The sequence below is a fragment of the Phlebotomus argentipes genome, unplaced genomic scaffold (genome assembly GCF_947086385.1).
Source record: "Phlebotomus argentipes unplaced genomic scaffold, Phlebotomus argentipes genome assembly scaffold_4, whole genome shotgun sequence".
NCBI classification, from domain to species: Eukaryota; Metazoa; Arthropoda; class Insecta; order Diptera; family Psychodidae; genus Phlebotomus; species Phlebotomus argentipes.
Window position 1 is genome coordinate 6,332,172 of NW_026776174.1, and position 20,735 is coordinate 6,352,906.

Genomic DNA, 20,735 nt, shown 5'->3' on the forward strand with positions numbered 1-20,735 from the left:
GGACGGAACCCTGAGATTGAAATGTTTATATCATAGCGCTGTGAGGTATACAACAATTTAAATAAAATACGATATACCAAGCGTCCTTAATTAAAATTAATATGGATGTTACAGAGCAAGTGGAAAGCTTTCAGCACAGCGCCAAATAAAATTGAAGTTCTCTTTTCTGTGGGGAAATTTTGCAATTTTGCAATTTAGATTCGGATTTAATTGCGGACTTGCCTCACTCGGATGCCGAGGGTGGAGTTTTCCAAGGGGGTGGGTTTCGGCCGGTGTGAGAAGAGGCGGCTGAAAAAGAAATTCGATAATGATTCTCGTCTTTTGGTTTTTCGGGTTGGCATAATAAGACAATGTTGGGGGGGCTTCGGTGGGGGTGGCAGAAATGTGGCTCAAGGAGAGAGGATGACTTGTGCCACTGGGACGAATAAAACTTTCCTATCTGCTCTTCCTTATCCGCATGCCATCTCGTGCTGTCCTCCTTCGCCACTGGCAAATATTTCCCACTGCACAGTTTGTAGTTTTCGGCTGTATCGCATACTTTTCCACGGATTTTTCATTTCGTCCAACGCTCCATTGCCTGTCTTGGAGCTCCTTTTTTCCTGATGTCTCCGCATAAATATGACGACATGGAGAACTTGCCTTTGAATTGCAGTGCAAAAGGACAGTGCTAAACTCATTTAATCTGTTTGTCTTCCGTCTATTGTCTAGCTGGGATTTACATCACAGCTTATATCTATCAGATAATCAACTAAAATGCACTCAGGACATGAAGTCAGCCATTTTGAACCTCACTAAAAGAAGTTTTCCTTATTTATTCAGCCTCTATAGCATGAATCAGACCCAAATTCTAGTATGTTAAAGCTGACATCAAAACCTTTCCAACGAAGCATTACTCAAGGTCCTAGGACCCTTCGGACTCTAGATTTTAGAGTCCAATTTAGAAATATTAAAACTTCCATTGCTCCGCTTCTAATTATCCTATCTGAAAAATTTAAAGCTCATTGGAAAGGTCTCATAAAAGGTAATCTTTCATTCAAACACCACAACTACATATATCCACCGCTAGGGGTGCTGCAGTCCAGAAACAATTTTCAAAATTTCGAAAACGAATAAGTTGAGAACAAAGCAGTGCATTTTCTTGAAATTTTAGTATGTTGTAGCTGACCTCGAGACCTTTCCAACGATACCCTACTTGTGGGGGTTGGAGTCATAGGAGCGGAGATATGGTAGGTCAAAGTTCACACCTTGATTGGCCTATATTTTCGCTGATTATTAAGCGATTTTGATCATTTCTTCACCAAAAGACGTGCTTCGACGCTCTTTAATAGACCACACTTACTATTAGTCTGTGACGTCATTGCGAACGCCGCCATATTGAATTTACTGTGAAATCATCACAGAATTCCAGTATTTTTCATTTTTTTCGAGAATTGTCTGCAGAAATCTGACCTTTTTAATTTCAAATTGCATCAAAATGTTTGCTGCATTTCTTGTGCGACCCAAATCTCGACATGATGAGGAAAACTGGACTCGAGCATGGCAGAAAGTCTGTCATCTCTTGCTTTTTTCATCGTCTTCTTTTAATAAAGGACAATTCGCTGAATGCTGCGGTCGGATGAGCTGCCCTTAACCTGTTCTCCCCGACCGAGGCAACCCTGACAATGATGAATAGAGAAATCCTGGGATTTTCAGTCTCTTGTCGACGTCGTTGTCATCATCGTTGTATTGTGAAATGATGGAAATCCATAAATAGACCGTGCTTCCCCCCGCCCTGCCCCTCCAGAGCCATTCATATAATATGAGTGTATGGAGAGGCGACGTGAAATATGAAACTGCGCATTTATTGTTGTTGTCATCTATAATACAGATGTTGGGTACATGTGTAGCATGAACGTGTGATGATTGCTGCTAGAAACGCGAAAAAGAAAGGAAAACCCAAACGAAAAGCTCTCTCGTCGCTCAAACTCGGCAGAGTTTCGTGGCTCTCAATTAATTTTAATGAACTATGTATTATGCACAAGTACAAAAGGTGGACTTTTTGCGGTGGAATGCGGAGTGGGAAAAAATACAAAACAACTTTTCAACCCTTCACCGATGCCTCAAAATTCGCCCCACATTCGCTTCGTCACCTTCAATTCAAGGGGCGCAAGTCGCAAAGCGATTTTTGAGGAAACTCACAGTTTTCTAATGAAATAATCAATTAATTGAGTAAAATAATTTAAAAAAAAAAAATTTCCCAAGTAAAATTGAAAAATAAGCAAATTTTGAATAAAATAATAATAAAAAATCATAATTTTGTCGAGTAAAATTGAAAAATATTCAAATTTTGAATTAAATAATAATAAAAAAAAATTTTATCCCAAATTAACTTACAAAAAAATCAAATTCTGAATTAAATAATAAAAAAATGAATATTTTCCCAAGTAAAATTGAAAAATAATCAAATTTTGAATAAAATAATTTTAAAAATGAATATTTTCCCAGTTAAAATTACAAAAAAATCTAAATAATCAAATTCTCATTTCATTAATAAAAAAAATGATTATTTTTAATCAATGAATCAGAATATTACAAATAATCACAATTATTCAATTATATACAAATTTTGATTAAATATTCAGAAAATAATCGAAAAATAATCAAAATTTGAATCTTAATCAACAAAAAATTAACAAAATTTTGTATGAAACAATCAAAATTTGAATAAAAATCACGAATAATCAAAGAAATGATCACAAAGTCAATGTTCTCAACTCGCGAGTGACTTTCCCCTTGCGGACATGGCTGTCCTAACACTGTGGGGCTTCAGTTTGTGGAGGAAAGGAATAAAGGCGATTATATGGAGCACAAAAAGCAAATGAGAAAGTCCAAGTCAAGTCCAACCGCGACGAGTGACGGGGAAAATGTGTGCGGAAAGGGCTGAAAGTCTGTGGATTCGATTTGGCTGAAATTGTTCATGTTGTAACACTGCAATAATACACAAAAATTGTTTCTTTGCCAAACAAATTATTTGTACATAACGGTCACAAATCGGATAATAATAGAATGGAATAGCAAACAGTTTTCCACCCGTGCGTTCTCCATGAAAATCCCCGCGTCTGATTTTCTCACTCGGCGGCCCACTGCGGGAAATGGGCATCAGCCGGAAGGTTTGGTGGTGTAACTGGCTCCTCTCGGTGCTCGGCTCGCTATTTGCCTGATGGATTTGGCGCGGGGGCTAGTTGGGGGTGGCTGTGCGAGGGTGAGAGCGAGAGACCTGGCGATATAATGTAACTATAACCACTTCTGCACACACGCGCTATGTTGTGTGCACCACACGGGCGTGTTGTACAGCAGAAAATCGCTGAGCAGATGAAATAGATGGTTATGTGTGGGTGGTAATTTGGGTGGTCGCAGCCACCCCCCCATGCGATTTATGACAAGCAATATTTGGTACGAAAACTTGTGCGTAAATTCAACCCGTTTTCGGTTAGTAATGTTCTTGGCGGGTGCCATCAGCAGCCACCACCATTTGTCCTCCCCATGCTTGAATTCTTGTGAGCATTTTGTATCTGGCGTTCGTCATTTCCTCCAACAATGCTTGCGGAACATTTACGAAAATGCCTGCGCTATATTGGTTGGTCGTTGGAAAAGCAATTCAGCCCCAAAATGCGACTGAATAGTTCAATGATTCCCGATGAACCTAAGAATCTCATTTTTCGCAATCTAACAGGCAAATTATGAATTCACAGTGTGGAAAAACAACTGCGTTAATTTGTGAAAATTGAGATATTGACGCAGAGAGTCGTGAAAATTGTAATTTTCCACTGAAGCCTGCGAAAAGAGGCCGAATATCTTTCTAACGACCAAGCTTGGGAACTGATTGTGCGCCTGAAAGCGTGTTCATCTATACTTTTTCCCAAGGGGAGGATGTTAAGCCTTAATCTGTACACCACTTCTCATCACTTTCACAGTTTCAGTCGTTTCTGTGCAGAATTTTCAACCCTTCAGACACTTTTGAACACATTTGAAGGCATTTTGCATCGCTTTTTCACCTACTTTATTCTAAATTTAAGCATTGTAAGGAGTTTAACCCCTTTAAAATGCCTTAGATTTAGAATTATGAGAAAAGGTCTTATTGTCCCAGGATTTGTTCATGGCAAATTTCTGACTCAATTTCCTAGTTTTGTCCTCGAAAAATGCTTTGAAAAATTCTAATAAATTTGTGAAGTTATGAATTTGCGTTAAAAATCCTTCTTGGTTTAATTTGAATCATTTTAAACCTAGAAATCAGTAAATATTGTGAAAATAACAATGTTTATACTAGAAACTAAGGTTGAAATTGACATTTTTAGGCTCAAATCGCGGAAAAAACTAAGCAAAAATACATCTTTCTACACTGAAATGGTGTTTTTGAGGTTATGATTGATTTTCAAGTTTCTTCTCAACCAATATGAAGTTATTTTGAGTACAAATGCTCAATTTTGACAAGAAATAGAGAAATATTTCCAATTTAAACACAAATATGATGATTTTGAGGGTTATTTTATCGCCAAAATCCCTTTTAAACCAATCTCATAACCTAGAAAAGCAATCAAATCGACCTTTTTAAACAAAATTAATTAGAAAATGTCTAAATTTGTTAAACAGAAACATTTGCAATGCAAATATGTAAGGAAAAACGTCAAAATCGTTCTTTTTCAGAAGCGCAAATACTAATACAAATACTAAGATTACAGAAAAATTTGCCAAAATTACCTTAAAACACTTAATTGTTTTATTAAAGTGTTAATATTGCTCTGTAATAATTATTTTGTGAATATTTCTGTTGATTTTATTGGCATTTATTAAAATTATTGCCTAAAATAGTTTCCAAAGATGATTTTTAATATAAAATATCAATGTAAATTCATTCAAAGTCAAATGAAATTCTAGGAAAAATGTTTATTAAAGAGGCATTTTATGCGTTTCACTGTAAATTGAGAAGATTTTAAACCGTACACCACTTCTGGCCGCAATATCTGCCCCTTGCCTTTCTCAGGGTGGTCGCCCGCCCTCTTTGTGGGTCTTCCCTTCTGCTCAGATCGACCGTAACCCGTTCGGTTCCTCTACATTGTAAGCGATACGGTAAACCAAGATGGTAAATTGTGTACCTTTCGCGTCGGCTTGCGAACGGGGCATTTGTGCCGAGGAAAAGCGCGGCGAACACGTTGCGGGGCGCGCTCGAGAGTGGCGTGCAAATAAATTGATGGTTTAGAATTGGGGATGAGGGCTGCGTACTGAGCCACCCCTGGAGCCACGGTTTTTGCCATCGCATCGGAAGGTGTTTTATGGATTGCTAATGATTTACAGATTTTCACGCGCGCCAAGCGCACATATAATTGACTCCCAAATGATGGAAAATATATTGTGCGATATGCAAAAACGCGGCTTGGCTGCTGATTTTGACGTGTTACTTTGCGAGGGTGTGGAGAAATAATTGAAATTTTGTAGCAATGAATCGTCTTTGTGGCTGAGCATATCGCCCAACATGTGTTGATTTTTCCTTTTCACCGATTTAACGTGCATGGTCGCATTCTGGTATGATGGACGTAATTAACACATAGTCTACACGTGCTTTTTTCGCTATTAATTGGCCGCAGTACTCGTGGTATCTTAATCATTTACCTCTGTTTTTTCCTTCATTACAATACAAATTGATAAATCTGCTTGGGTGCATTTACTGAGCAAAAATGTGGATAAGACCACGATTCGCGTGTTCTTATGGTATATTAGCTGATATTTAAAATTTCCCTCTTCCGTCGCCAACTCCATTTAGTTAGAAGGAAAGAAAGCATGGAAATTTTCATATGCAATATAAAATCCAAGTCCTGAAAATCAAACAGTTTTAACTCTGGTTCTATGGCTTTGATAGAAAAGTTTGAACCCATTTTGGAAACATCTCGATCTGGACTATCGAAATACTTAAGAAATTATCCCAAATTAGTGTAACCTTGGAACAAAATTTTTCATTTCGAAATCTTAAAAATTTTGGTATTGACCTTAGCGCCTCTGGCGGTGGTCTGATGAACTTCTGTTGTTCTAAATAGTCGTAGAGTTTTGCAAAACCTTTCCAACGAGCCCAAAATCGTAACGATCGGATAAATAGAACCAAAGTTATAGCGAATTTAAAATTAAAACTTTAAACCATCATAAATCCGGTTCTATTGCATCCACAAAAAAACTATAACCTATTTTCAGAGACGTCCTGGTCTGGACTATAACATATAAAAATTTAAAGAAAATTAATGATCTAGTTGCCGAGATACAGGCGTTCAAAGGTTTTTCAATATGGCGGCATTTGTTATGACGCCATAAACTAATGGTGATTATGGCCTACTAAAGGGCGTCGAGACACGTCTTTCGGTGAAGAAATTATCAAAATCGGTTGGTAAACAGCAAAGATACAGGCTGGTCAAGGTGTGAACTTTGACCTTCCATATTTCCGCTCCTAATGAATAGGGCCTCAGAAGCAACGGTTCGTTGGAAAGGTCACGACTTCAGTTACAACATATTTAAATTTGAAGAAAATTTATGATTTCGTTTTCGAGTTATTCATTTTCAAAATTTCGAAAATGATTTTTTCAACTTTAGCGCCTCTAACAGTGGTCGTACCAAGTTATGATGTTCAGGTGGGAGATGGCATTTTACGAGACCTTTCCATTGAATACAAAATAATTCCGATCGGTTATTTAGAAGCGAAACTATGGCCATTTTGATTTTTAAAATTTGAACTCTTATATCTAGGGTCCGGAAAGTCCTAGGTCCTTAAGTGGTGGTTCGTTGGAAAGGTCTTGAGGTCAGCTATAACATACTAGAATTTGGGTCTGATTCATGCTATAGGGGCTGAACAATGGAGGAAAGTGTATTTTGGGGGTGTTCAAAATGGCGGATGGTGAGGAAATCTTCATTACAACTGCATACTTTTAACCTTTGCCGCCAACCACAGGTCAATATCTCTTACCGTTTAGGCACTAGAAGCCCGTTTGTCACGACAGACGGACGGTCGGAACGACAAACAGACACGAAAGAAATTTTGCGCGATTACAGATATTAGCTGTGATGCAAATTCCAGCTAATAAAATGCTGTGAATTGTAATTGAATGCGGATTGCATTGCTGGGAAAATGTGTGCATTTTGAGCGGCCAATTGATCAAATTTGGCTGCTTCGGTGCGTCAGACGGGCGGAAGAAATGATGTGACGGCAGTGGAAATTGCGGGGTGGCTTTCGGGGGCGGGGGTGGATTGTCTTCAGTCAATTGCGTGACGGCACAGCTTGTGGGTTGCCAGAGAGAGAGAGAGAGAGAGAGAGAGAGAGAGGGAGAAGAATCTCCGCGTATAGTGAAGCCCGAGAGTGTCTTCAGAGGGTGGAAAACAAAAAATCGGTATCAATGCAGAAAGCTGCGAAGGTGAATAGCGTATAAATTTTCATCCCCGTAATTTTTTTTTGTCGTCGTCAAACAGTTCATAGCAATATGCCAAAATCGGATCTCGATTCCGACTGTGCTCTGGTTGTCTCACTCTAATGACAAACACCACCATAATGATGACTGTTCAATTGTTTCGAAATGCACACAAACGTGGGAAATGAGAGCGATATATCGGCGTCAAGGGCCATTTTGCCTCCTGACACACAGTGAATCGGTGGGCGTGCGAGCGAGATGGATAGTTGAGTGCGTGCGCAATTATTTGACATGAGAGAGAATTACTGTGTATAAATTTTCGTGTTGGTTAGTAAAATCGAAAGAGACAGTAATTTTCCAGGAGTGAAGCGAGCGCGCCCGGAATATATATTTCAACACACACTCTTCGGCCGCACATGCGGCCGTCTCGCTCACTCCCCCCCCATCGCACTCTTGTGCCAATACACAAGAGAGTGCCTCAGCACTAGGTAGGAGCTATACATGCACAGACCAGTCGCTTTAGTCCGGTCTCGACCGTAGTATCGTGAATGTGTACTTTGACAGTATTTCAAAACTCGATCGTTGTTTTTTTCTTTTTGTTTGTAAATTGATTAAACAGCCACAGTTTTTGAGTTGTGCACACTCTCTGTGTTTTTTCCAAAAACCGGTGAGAAAAATGATCGGTAGTCGTTGATGTTTGCTTGCGGATACACCGGTGATTGTGGGATTTTGTGAGCCAACAGAGAAGAGCATCTCGAGAGTTTGAATAAGTGTGTTTTTTTGAGACAAGCGACCGGGTTTTAGGAGGCGCAGAAGAGAAAGAGAGCGAAATTTTTACTTTTTTTCCCTTCAGTAAAATCCCCGTACAGAAAGGGCGAAGAAAGACAACCACTGTGGATAATATATAGTGTGATTTTCTCAAATTTCCTTTGAGAAGTTCTTTGCATTCAAGGATTTACACAAGGCTTCAAAAAATCTCCTGAATTTTTGGTGCGCGAAACAGTTTATGAAGACACTTTGTCGTGTTATTTGATTAAAAATGGAATAACGAGCAGCGCGTCACTCAAAGTTATATCATCCGAAGGCATTAAGGGAAGAGCATAAACACAGAGCACAATAATAATCCACGATTCTTGCCTTTGACCACCGACAGAGAGAGAGAGAGGGAGTGAGAGAGTGAGAAAGAGGAGACAAAGTGGTCAAAGAGGAGAAAATACTACCCAAAAAACTGCATAAGCAAGGTTAGACGCAGGACAAAAGTGAGGAGAGAACTAAAACCGGATAGAAAAAACAATTGTTAATACGAAAGTGTTGGGAGATTTCTCGATTTTGTGTTGCTCTAAGCCAAAAGGAAGGAGAATATATTGGTGGACAGAGACGAAATAAGGGTCCAGCAATCACAGAGACATTGAACCAACGTCTTCAGCCATGCTATTCGAGAATCCGGCTGTGGCTGCTAAATTACCTTTTCCGTACAACATACCGCCACCGATGCAGGCTGCCGCTGGGGTCCCACAAATCAGGTAAAGCAGACGAAGGAGGGAAGAAAAAAAAACCCTCCAACTCCCCTTCGTGGCCATTTGACTTGAGAAGAGAGTTTAGAGCCATAGCAGAAGTGTACATTCCTCATATTATGTATTCTCGGGCAAAGCAAAGCGTTCAAAATTAACACAAAGGAATCTACTTTGGCGTCTCTCTTTCGGCTTATGGAGTTGCCAAGGCATCTGAAGGGGGTTTTTCAAACCACTTTTGCCAGAATATGGTGTGGCGAAAGGTTTGGGGGTTTTTGCCCAGCAAAATTCCTCTTTTTCTTCTTAACTTCTCACCCTCAGAGAGAGATTTAAGCTAACGAAATTGGTCAGGGAAATTGTTACATTTCTGCCACATTCGACTGAGTGCTCAACCTTCGATTTAATGGATTACAGTGTGTATATGAAGTGTCTCCTAGAGCCTAGTTTAATTACCCAATGCTCAGAAGATTCCACAATCTTCAGCCTCTTCTTCAATCGCACATGATGCTTATATTTCTCGACTTCAGCTTATGAATTGATGAGTAAATAAAAACCCTGTTTATGCCTCAAAATGCTCCAAAACTCCCGTGACTGTGTCTGTGTCTGGCTGTGTCTCTGTGTGTGTGTTTGTGAGCTTCCAGACACACCACTTTTTATGATGAATGCCAGAGAAGAAGAAGTATTGTATACAGAAGTGGATGGGCAAATATACAGTATAGAAGATGAGATATAAAATGAGGCAAAAGTGAAACAGAAAATCTGTAGAATTGCCATTCTGTGATGGACGGAAAATGATTTTCACTCAAGTTCACCATTTCAGAGACTGTTTCAAGTGTGCATTTTCTGTTACAATTCAATGCTGTTGTAGGTAGATTTATAGTGAAATGCAAGGGGAAGATAATAAACATTGAAATTGTACACAACTTTGTGAGACTTTCACAGAAACAGTGAAGAATTTTCAACACTTTAGACACTTCTGAACGACTTCTGAACTGTTTCTTGCACTCAATACTGACTTATCACACTTTAATTCGGGTTTTTCCAAATTGTGAGGCTATGAAAGTCGGTTTTAAAACCTTCTTGGACTAATTTAAATCCTTTCAACCCTGGAAATTATTAAATTTAGAGAAATTACACAATGTTTCTACTGTTACCCGTGGAAATAACTAAGCAAAGAGGCAAAAATGAAATTTTTGAGGTTATGTTTGACTTTAAAGCTGATTTTTACTTTCGAAATTTAATCAAACTGAAGTTTTTAGTTGACAAATGATCAACTGTGTCCAGAAAAACAGAAATTTTCTTAGTTTTATACACAATTTTGATAGTTTTTAGGGTTATTTGAACACCCAGAGTCTGTTTTAAATCAATCACATAACCTAGAAAAGCAATACAATTGATTTTTCTAAGAAAAACGATTTAGGATTAATCTGTACACGATTTTGTGACACTTTCACTGAAACTGTACAGAAACTTCAATGCTTTAGACACTTCTGAACGCCTTAAAATTGCATTTTTAAATGCAACTGATCAAATTGTGAGGTTAGAAAAACAAGTTATAAAACCTTGAATTCATTTAAATCCTTTTATACCTAAAAATAAGTGAATTTAGGGAATATTACAATGTTTCTACTGGATAATTCAGTAGAAACTTAGACTAAAATGACATTTTTGAGGTTATGTTTGACACTAAAACTGTTTTTTTTACTTCTAAAATTGAATCAAATTGAAGTTTTTAGAACAAAAATGTTGAATTTTGCCGATAAAACAGAAATATTCCTAGTTTAAGCACAATTTGAACACTCAGAATCTGTTTTAAATTAATCACATAACCTAGAAAAAGCAATAAAATATATTTTCTATTAAATATTTTTACCAAAAGCTGTACACCACTTCCGACTGTAATATCTGCGCCTTGATAGAATGCAAATGCAGCGCTAAAAGTCGTGATGGATGGAAATCACTTTCCGCCAGAGTCGCATTCATTGTCAATTTCAAGATTTCAGTTCAACTCTGCTTGACAGCTGTCAAAGTGCACTAATTTCTGCCCTTCGGATATCTTGGAATCCTTCTTTTTTCCCTTTCTCGCCGCTCTTGAGTGGCATCACAATTGAGAAAAACACATTTCTCACAGAGTCTCTGCAGCGCTAATGCTGCTTAATTAGCGCACAATTTTCCCTGAATGCAGCCACAATGGCTGCTCTTGTGCCTTATATCAAGTTGACGCGATGATATACATGTTGAATGCATTATGCCAAATAGCTGACACTGCAGCTATTTATCATTTATTTATACTATATGGCTATATGCATTGTTACCAAAATAATAATACATACCAGGGTCATTTATTACTTAATATTTAAATGTAATTTTAATGCTGCAGTGCTTTCTCTGGCTGTGGTTTGCATGTTTGGCCCGAGAAGCAGTCACTCAACTATTTATTCGTGTTCGCCCTCCTTGGCTTCAGACTGGCACTGGAGGAATCTTTATGGTTTCTCAAATAAATGAATGTGCTGTAAACTTGTTCTCCTAGGCCTTTCCAAGGGGGATTATATGGCCAAAAAGTGTACAACACTCCCAAAACACTTCTGCAATTCCTCTGCAGAATCTTCAACACTTCTTAACGCCCTTAAAATGCATTTTCCATCGCTTTTTCCACTCCATCAACTCTTTCTCACACTCAATTCTGACTTATCACAAAGCTAATCCGGGGTTTTCCATCTCAAGAGGTTTAAGCTCTTCAAATGCTTAGATTTAAAACTGTAAAAATGATTTTAACGTCCCAGAATTTGTTTATGAACAATTTCTGTCTTGATTTTCTAGTTTCATCTTCAGAAAATGCTTGAAAATAAATTCTGACCAAATTTTGAGGTTATGAATTTTGCCTTATAATATGTTTTATGACTGGAAGTGAGTAAAAATGACAAATATCACAATATTTCCACCAAAAAAATGAGGTTAAATTTGCCACTTTAGAGCACAAATTGCAAAAATAATCAAACAAAGTTAATTTTCTTGGACATTTTTTGAGGTTTTGGTTGACTTTTAAGCTGTTTTCTAGCCAAATCTTAAGTTTTTTCGAACGCAAATGCTTAATTTTTGTTAAGAAAAGAGAAAAATTATCAGTTTAAACACAAATTTGATGATTTTGAGCGTTATTTTATCACATAACCTAAAAATAAAGCAATTAAATTTATTTTTCTAGTGAAGGTAATAAGAAAAAATGCCTCAATTTGATGAAATTGAAGCTTTTGCAGTGCAAATATTCTTGTACAGTAAAAATCGCGAAAATAATCAAGGCAAGAAGACATTTTTCAGCATTGAAGTGATATTTTTGAGGTTAGAATTGACTTTATGGCGATTTCTCAATCAATATGAAGTTTTTTCGCAGAAAAATGCTCAAATGTTCCAAGAAACGGAGAAATTTGATAATTAATTCTGTTTTAAATCAATTACATAGCCTCAAAAAAGCGATAAAATTGATTTTAAGCAAAAGTAATTAGAAAAATGCCTCAATTCGGTTGAAATGGAAGTTTTTTCAGTGCAAATATTCTAATATATTTTGCCTTTTTCACTTCTAAACACTTCCATTCAAGCTGTACACCACTTCGGGCCATATTATCTGCCCATTGGGCCTTTCGATTTCATTCGCTGTGCCTTAAATGATGTGTTCTAGCCTAGTCTTAAACATGGTGAAATTTTCTTTAAAGCCATCAATTTCTACCCTCCCTTTTTGGCATTTTTGTCTCCCTTCCTCGCTCTCTCCTCGCATGACACATCCGCCATACCTATACATTGGATTTAGCATTCATATGACTATACGTACCCTGAGGATTTTCAACCCCTCGTCAAGTTTTCTTCCTCCCGAACATACACAATGCTGTGAGTGCTTCGGCAGCAGAAATTCTCAGCCAAACACTGTGAATTCTATCGAAACACACACACAGAGACGTTTGGATACTTTAAAATACGATAAAGAGAGCCAACGCTTTTTTGCTCAGTGCTCTTCAACTTGATAGTATATATATATATATATGTACCTTTTGCAGCGGCAACTTGAGCACTATCATCCGAATGATTCAATTCAATTCACTCCATTTTCGATACCTTGAAACAATTTCCAACATTCCGGGCTCTCTCTGCTGACCAGAGCTGGAAGTGTGTTAATTGAAAGGTTTTTCAAATGTAATATGGAACACGTATTGGGATATATATATATGTTTGGTTGCCTATTGTTGCTGGGCGAAATGAAAAGCCTGAGAGTATCACAAAGAAATTAAAATTTACGCTTGACTGTGTGTATTAGTGAGGTCTTTGAGTACCTCAATGGATGGCTAACTTGGCTAAATGCTGGGTCTCTGCCTCGTAAAGTCGCGTGTGTTGGTCGGAATGCGATGGTGGATGTGCAGAGAGAGAGAGAGACAGAGGTGGTTTACAAGAAGAGATCGGGAAAAGAAGAGCGACAACAGGGTTTTTGTAGGAAATTGGTTGCCATCTTTGTCAAAAAGCCTGCTTTGGATGATCTATAGTCGCCACTCGGGGCTTCCCGAGCTAGATTACACTCAGAAGAAAACAACAATTCGAATGTGTTCTTGCGCCTGAAGCCTCAATCTACCTGATTTTGAGTCCTTTTCAAGCCTTTCCATCGTCATAAATCGTTAAGTCTTTGACCTTTCCTTGAAACAATTGTGTTTTTGCATTAATTTAATGCCTTTCTCCGTATGATTTCAAGTCTTTTTCAACATATTAATGTGAAATTAGGTTTCCAAAGACTTTTTTCAATTCTACTCTTAATATTCCATCTTATCTTTTAACTTAAATTAAGCCCATTTCGTCATATTTATAAAACTACGCAATATATTTAAAACAAAGCAATTTCTTCGTAGAATAGAAATCATTTTCTACCTTATTTTCTACTCAATAAGACTGAAATTTAGTAATTATGATCACAAAATCAAGTCAATTTCGGAGTGAAAACTTTTTAAGAAGAGATTTTTCTCACTTTTATTCCTCAATTTTTATGGGCTCGTGAAGAAACTTGTTTTTAATTTCGTCTAGACTAGAAAAATGTTGTTTTATCTGCCTTTTTATCTTATAAACAAGGAATTTTCTAATGTTTTATTCCCAAAACCGGTAAATACTGGTTTTAAGACTAAAAAGAACTTGAATTCACATTGAAATTTAGAGTTTCGTCTAAGAATTTGAATTAAAATCAAGGAATGAAAAATCTTAATCGTTTTCTAGCCCAAAAAGAGCTAGTTTTGAGAAAGAATAAGACTTGAATTCAGTCTTTTCCTTTGAGTTTCTTTGCCAAAAATGAGACAAAAATCAAGAAACAGAAAGTCTGAATTGTTTTTTCCAAACAAAATGACTAGTTTCAGGGAAGAAAAGGACTCGAATAATCTTGATTTTAGCCTTCTCTGAGTTCAAAATCAAGGATTTTTGCAAGGGTTACTCAAGTGGGAGAAAATTGGTTTCCATTCCTCAAAATTCCTTAATATTCCACAATCCATTCCTTTCCATTTCAATCCATTCTTTTTGAAACATATTCTTTCTCTCCAAAACTAATTCGAAATTGTGTATATAAGAAATCGTCTTAGACAAAAAGATATGTCGAAATTTCAGCGCAAATCTTCCACATAAGAGAATTCAGCAGAAAAATCGTGAAGTCGCGGGTTCGATTCTCACGCAATTCGCTTTTTTATCATCTATTTTTCACTTCTCTTTCCTTTTTCGTGTATTTTCCTTCATTTTATCCTTTTTTATCGGCATTTTCCCTCAATTTCTTTAAGAAATATCTCTAATAACGCAATTTTATGGCCGGAATTGCTTTTCTTTCACTAAATTTTTACTCCTAAATTCTTTTCAAAGCTTCAATCTTTATTTTGGAAGCTTGAAATTATTCCAAATGTTGTAAACGCTAAAAAACTTTGAAAGTTTTTAGGAAGTCATAGAGAAATGCGTGAAAATGTGAGATTTTAGTAGTTTCCCGAATTAGTAAAGTAGAAAATCTTGTATTCCGACTGAAAAACGGAATATTTACAACAAATTCCGCGTATTCTTTGGGCTTTTTGATGTTTAATTCTGCCAAGAATTTTATCCATTCCTGTCATTTCCGTCCATTCCTTCCCATTCCTTGAAATTCCAGCTGAAGTGTGGTTCGTTCATTCTTCAACTTGAGTAACTCTCGGATTTTTGTCTGATTTTGCTCTGAGTGCACTAAATCACGAAATCCAATGTTGCTTCCATTTCACAATATCATAATAATGTGATGTTGTGCAACGGGTTTTGTGAGGGAGAATTGCATAAATTGGATCATGCTTTTTTGGCTCAAAAGTACTTGAGAACACATTTTATCTATATATATATTTATAATGCATTGGATGGAAAATGGTACAATTTTGCGGCATTGAGAAAAGAAGAAAAACAAAAGTTATGTGTATCGCTAATGAAAACCGGTTTACAAATATAACAATTCTCTTCGGCTAAATCAGACGCGCCTGGCTAGCTGAAGTTTAACCATAAAACTACTTCGCACACCGACAAGAGCCGACAACACTACATGAAAAACCGCAACAAAATATTGCAAACAAAAACTCTTGCGCTCAACACAAGCATATTTATTTACATATATATATATATATAATGGCGGTGAAAGATATATTGGAGCACGAGTCCACTTACTCACTTCGTCTCTCTCTATTTCGCTTTTTCGATAGTGCGGCGAACATTTTTGTGCTGAAATTGCGAAAAAGTCTTCCGTTCTTGGCAATCAAGTTCAACATTCTCAACAAGTAAATGAAGACATGTTGTATCATTCATCTCTTCTTCTCTCCTCTTTTTTCTTTCTGTTTGTTTTCAATTAAATGCCCCCGACAAAGGCAAATCCCAATTTCTACATTTTTGCATTTTATTAGATTTGCAATACATTCTCATCAAATATTGCTCTCTCGCCGCCTTTTGTTGGTGCTGAATAAATTTTTGATGGTGAAATTTTACATATGGAAATAAAACTACACACACACTTTGCAAGGCGAAGTCTGGGAAGTGAAGAAATACGATCGAAGTTATTGGATTCTCTCTCTTTCCCGCCACCCGAAAAACAGGGATTAAATTTCTTCGTCTCGATGCACATGAACTTTTGTCTGAACGCAAAGCATTTCATGATTTTACACGCGACAATTCTCTATGTCAATCCAAGGCGGCATAATTTGCCTTAAATCTGTACACAACTTCTAAACACTTCCAAATTTGCCTGACATTTCTAGAACATGAAATTTGTAGTCATTTTCCACATTAATCCCCGAATTATAAGGAATCTCTTAAGTTTCGCGTGGTTTTCACCGGTTTTCCTGGACATTTGTAGCACTTCCAATGCGGTTTATCAAAGATATGTTTGAATTTAAACCTCAAACTCCGTTAGCGACTTAAATTCTCTCAGACTTCAAGCCTTAAAGATACCCTTCGAGATCCTTAATGTTGTCTCGTCGTGCTTTTCATATACAAAACAGTTTATGTCCAGTATTAATATTTGTAAAGTATCGTGGGACAAATCAGCCGACGATGCAGAACTTTTCCGTCGTTTTTATTCCCGCTGAAGTTGTTATGACGGCGGCAGTCGCCACTCGAAGACTTAATCTTACTTACTTCTTAATCTTATAATGACTGTCTATTGATGCGAGAAATTGCCTCAAAAAGATGAAATTGATATCAAAATTCAATAAAAAGGAAAAAACAGGGAAAGCCAGAATCAAAATCTCTGCAGTTAAGTCCGCTCTTCAATAGCAATTGTCATAGATCCTGTTAGAAACACAGTCCAGTCCTTGTCTTAGAGACAGATTGATGAAAGTAGATTTTCTTTCCGGAATCACGAACAGTATCAAAGTTGAGCATCTGTTCGAGGGTTTTTCAGACACATTTTGCGTAGAGAAATTAAGGATTCTTGTGTTTAAAAGCATTTAGAGGTAATAAATAAATATTTTCAGGTGTTTATTGTCCTTTAAGAGACTAAAAATCATGAGAAACTGGGATGAATTTCTCAAATTTGTGAAATTATATTGAATTTTAGAACACTTTCACTTACCAAACAGTTCCGAAAAAGTGTACACCACTTCCAACCATATTATCCCTCCTTTGTGTCAATCACAATTTGTTAGAAAAGCAGCGAGAAATGCCGAAAAATTGTGCTAATATGAGCTTATTGTCCAACAATTTGCCAGGAGTATTTCATAAATCAATTATTAATTAGCAAATACGTTCTCACAACGTGAGCAAATATAATGATTAAAATTTCAATGTTATACAATCGCAGTACAATATAAATTTGCATTTTAAATATAAACACTAGTTATTATTACGAGACTGTGTACATTCCATGTTATCTACGATATTATTGATGATTATTCACTCTTATTTTGCTATTGAACTGTGTGTTTATTCGGCGTTTTTTTTGTTGTTGTTGCTGGTTTTGAAAGCCGCATAAAGTAATTTGGCAGCATTTTCTGTGGTGTAATTTTCTTCATCCCCTCGTGAGTGAAATGAAGGTCTTTATGTCAGAATTTAATAAGAGATAAAATTAAATTATTCAATGCCAGTATAAATTTAATTTTGTTGCGTACACAATTTTATATTTGCTTCATTTGTAAAGTGAATGTGACTCTTTTGCTTGTTTGTTAGTTATTTAAGACAGCAAAAAATCATCTTTTTTCGGCAATATTCACCAGACATTGTGACAATATTTGCAATGGAAGACGGAGGAATTGATTTGGTCTCAAGTGGATTAATAATTACCACTTAAATCTGGTACATTAAGGCAATGAATTTGACGGTAATTGAATGATACAGCCTGAGGAATGGCGCGTGATCGAGTTTCCTTTGACACACGCCAAAGGCTTAGCGACGTTTGCATGCATCTTATTAATAAGTGAAGCATTGTATTAAACTCGCATCAGTCGAACATGCTGCTTCACAGCCACGCTCGAGTGTCGATCAATATTTTGGCTGAAAATACAGAGAAACTGTCGCAATCGTGTGTAATCACGATGTTTAGATGAGTAATTTACATGAATTACAGCGATTAGTTGTGGTTAATTTTTAATGTAACATCTTTGACATGCACAGCGTCTTTTAATTGAATTTACAGTCCGGAAATAGTCCAACATTTGTATCTACACGTGACACAAGGGTTGAAATCTGTACACCACTTCAACTACATTTTTTCAGCAGTCACAATTCTCTTTAAGACGCAAAATTGAAGATTTTAACTCGAAAAAATTAATATTATTCAAATACAAACCACATTTTTATGTCTAATTGACGTTTTTGGAGGTTATTTGCTTATTAAGTCTTCTGTCAAAAGTATGAATTCGTAAAAAAGTGTTGCAAGATTACGATTCGTATTATTTATTAATGTGGAGAATTTATTAGATTAGATTTATTAAGAATCACAGCATGTATAATATAATATTTGTTACAGCCCCTTTTTTGCGGCCATCGCCGTCTTAGCGTTGGTCCAAGACCTCCAGGACAAAATTTTCTGTGACAATTTGAAACATTTCAAACGTTGACATATGAAAACCATTTAGACAAACACATATTTATTGGATTTTACGAATCATTTGTGCAGATTTGAGTGCACCAAATTGAGGTTATGTGTTTCCGGACATCCAAGACATTTTCCCGGACATTTTGGTTAGTAGAATCCTGAAAGAATCCCTTCGGAAACACGCTCAATCACACTTAAACGAGCAAATCTGGCACTTTTTGGCAGCCTCAAAAGAAGTCGCAATGAAATGACTTTCTTTTCTTCTTTCGTATAAAATAAACTCAAATTTGCCTCGCAATGCCTTCTCAACATCAATTCGATATTATTATTTCGTTAAAGATGTCTTTAAGAAATACTGCAGAATTTTGAATTCGTCGTGGAAAATCGGTTTCAACCCCACGTAGAAACACAGTCGATCCATGTGGTTTTGGTATTTGTGAATGTGGCGAATTTCTCATGCAATAGACGAGACAGAGAGCTGAAGAAACAGGATCAAGGACAAAGGAATTGAGCGTATATGAGTTGCGTCTCTGAATTGTGAATTTCAAAAGATTTCAGCTCGTCTCCCTTTTCTCATCGCCCAGTGCGCGATTTACATTTGTGTGTGTGTTTATGGATTCGGAGAGGGTTTTTTTTTCTTTTTCTTTGGTCGAAGCAAAAGATGAAGTGCTAAGGGAAAAAATCAAGAAGAAAGATTTCTGTTTGTTTGAATATCCCAGAGAACATCATCAGTCACTGCGTGTTTCTCGGCTCCTTCCCCAAAAACTCATCTGTCCTCAAGTCACAAAAGCCTAGTCACACAGAGTTTTATGTAAATAGCAAGAAAAAAGCCAGCAACGCAATTTTTGGTTTACAGTATGAATTGATGCTGTCTGAAGATTTCCCTTTATTTCTCCTTCTTTTGTGGGTAAAATTTGAATTTTCTCTCCTTTGCAATCTTCATTCATTACATTCATTTAAGAATCTCTTGTCTTTCGACGGGTGAAGAGGAAACTATGAAAATTTGGTGTTAATTTCGCTGCGAAATGAGTCGAATTTCAACTCAAACATCCTTTAATGGTTCCACAAATTGTTAATTATTGCCCTGTAATAATTATTTTGTGAATTTTTCGGTTGATTTTATTGGAATTTATTGGAGTTTTGACTGAAATATGGCAAAGTTAATAGATAAACAGACAATAATACTGTGAAAAAGTCGATTTTAAATAGATTTTGAGTACATTTTATCCAAACAAGTTGTAAGAAATCAATTTTAAACACTTTTAATTGACTTTTCTCAAAGTTCTGTATTGAAGAAAATTAGAAATATGCCATATTTTCTCAATTTAAGTCTTTTAGGAGTAAACATTTGAGGAAAATCGAAGCGTTTTTGCGAAAAACCACAGTTTAAGACAGATTTCTTGGGAAAAAGTGAACTGTGTTAATTTAAGAAAAGTTAAATTTTCGTAGTTTTCACTCGTCGATTTCTGAGTGCGAAGGATATTTTTGGGAGAGACAAAAATGTGCGTTTTATTGCCTTTGACTGTCAATGAATTGTTGTCAATTTCAGTGTATTTCTTTATTGTCACGTTCTGATGAACAAGCGCGAATCAGTTTTTCTACTTCACCTTGTGATTTACCACCATTAATCACATTGCACTTAAGGTTATTAAATGCGTAACAGCGCGACTTTGGAATTCATAAAGTATGCAATTTGTAGTGAATTTTGTAGCTTAAAATTGTGTTTTTACTCAACTGTAAGTTTTGGGGGAAAATCCCAAAAGCAGTCGCAGTTTTATGACTCTTTACTTTCCCCGCCGAAAGACTCAACGCAAAGTCTCTCAAATGCCTCATTAATTTCATTGTCTACTCTTAAGCAATTCCACGTAAACATGGCTAATGTAGAGAACTTGCACTTCTGTATTAAATTGTGCCTTCGGAGTGTGGCGTCTTGTGTGATATTTGGAAAGGAATAGATAAGAAGCGATTAAGATGCACGCAAAGACGACAAGAATTGAAGCCGTTTTTTTTCTGCTCTCTCAGCACAACCTTGCATGACACAATTATGAAATTTGTATTTCGACGGGTGAATGGAAAACTATGAAAAGTCGATTTATCATAGTTTACGTCTTCATGTATTTTTGAAAAGCTCTTCATCTGTTCTTCCTGTACAAAAATTTTGAGATTTTTATCTTATGAAGCAATAGTAAAAAATTCTTATTTACCTAAAAAGCACAAAAGGGAAAAAATTGTCATGTTTTACGAATTAAAAGTCTGCTATGC

General features: G+C 36.6%; 1 protein-coding gene across 2 annotated transcripts in view; it reads left to right on the forward strand.

Moving 5' to 3' along the window:
* The first annotated feature begins 7,924 nt into the window (after nucleotides 1-7,924).
* LOC132257452 (RNA-binding protein Musashi homolog 2) overlaps nucleotides 7,925-20,735 on the forward strand; it is a 145,412-nt gene continuing 132,601 nt past the window's right edge. For both annotated transcript variants that reach the window (XR_009468251.1, XM_059754351.1), the window contains exon 1: nucleotides 7,925-8,944. Coding sequence is in view for 1 of the 2 variants with exons in the window: in XM_059754351.1 (XP_059610334.1) it covers nucleotides 8,850-8,944 (95 nt within the window). In the remaining variant the exon portion in view is untranslated. The remainder of the gene's footprint in view (nucleotides 8,945-20,735) is intronic.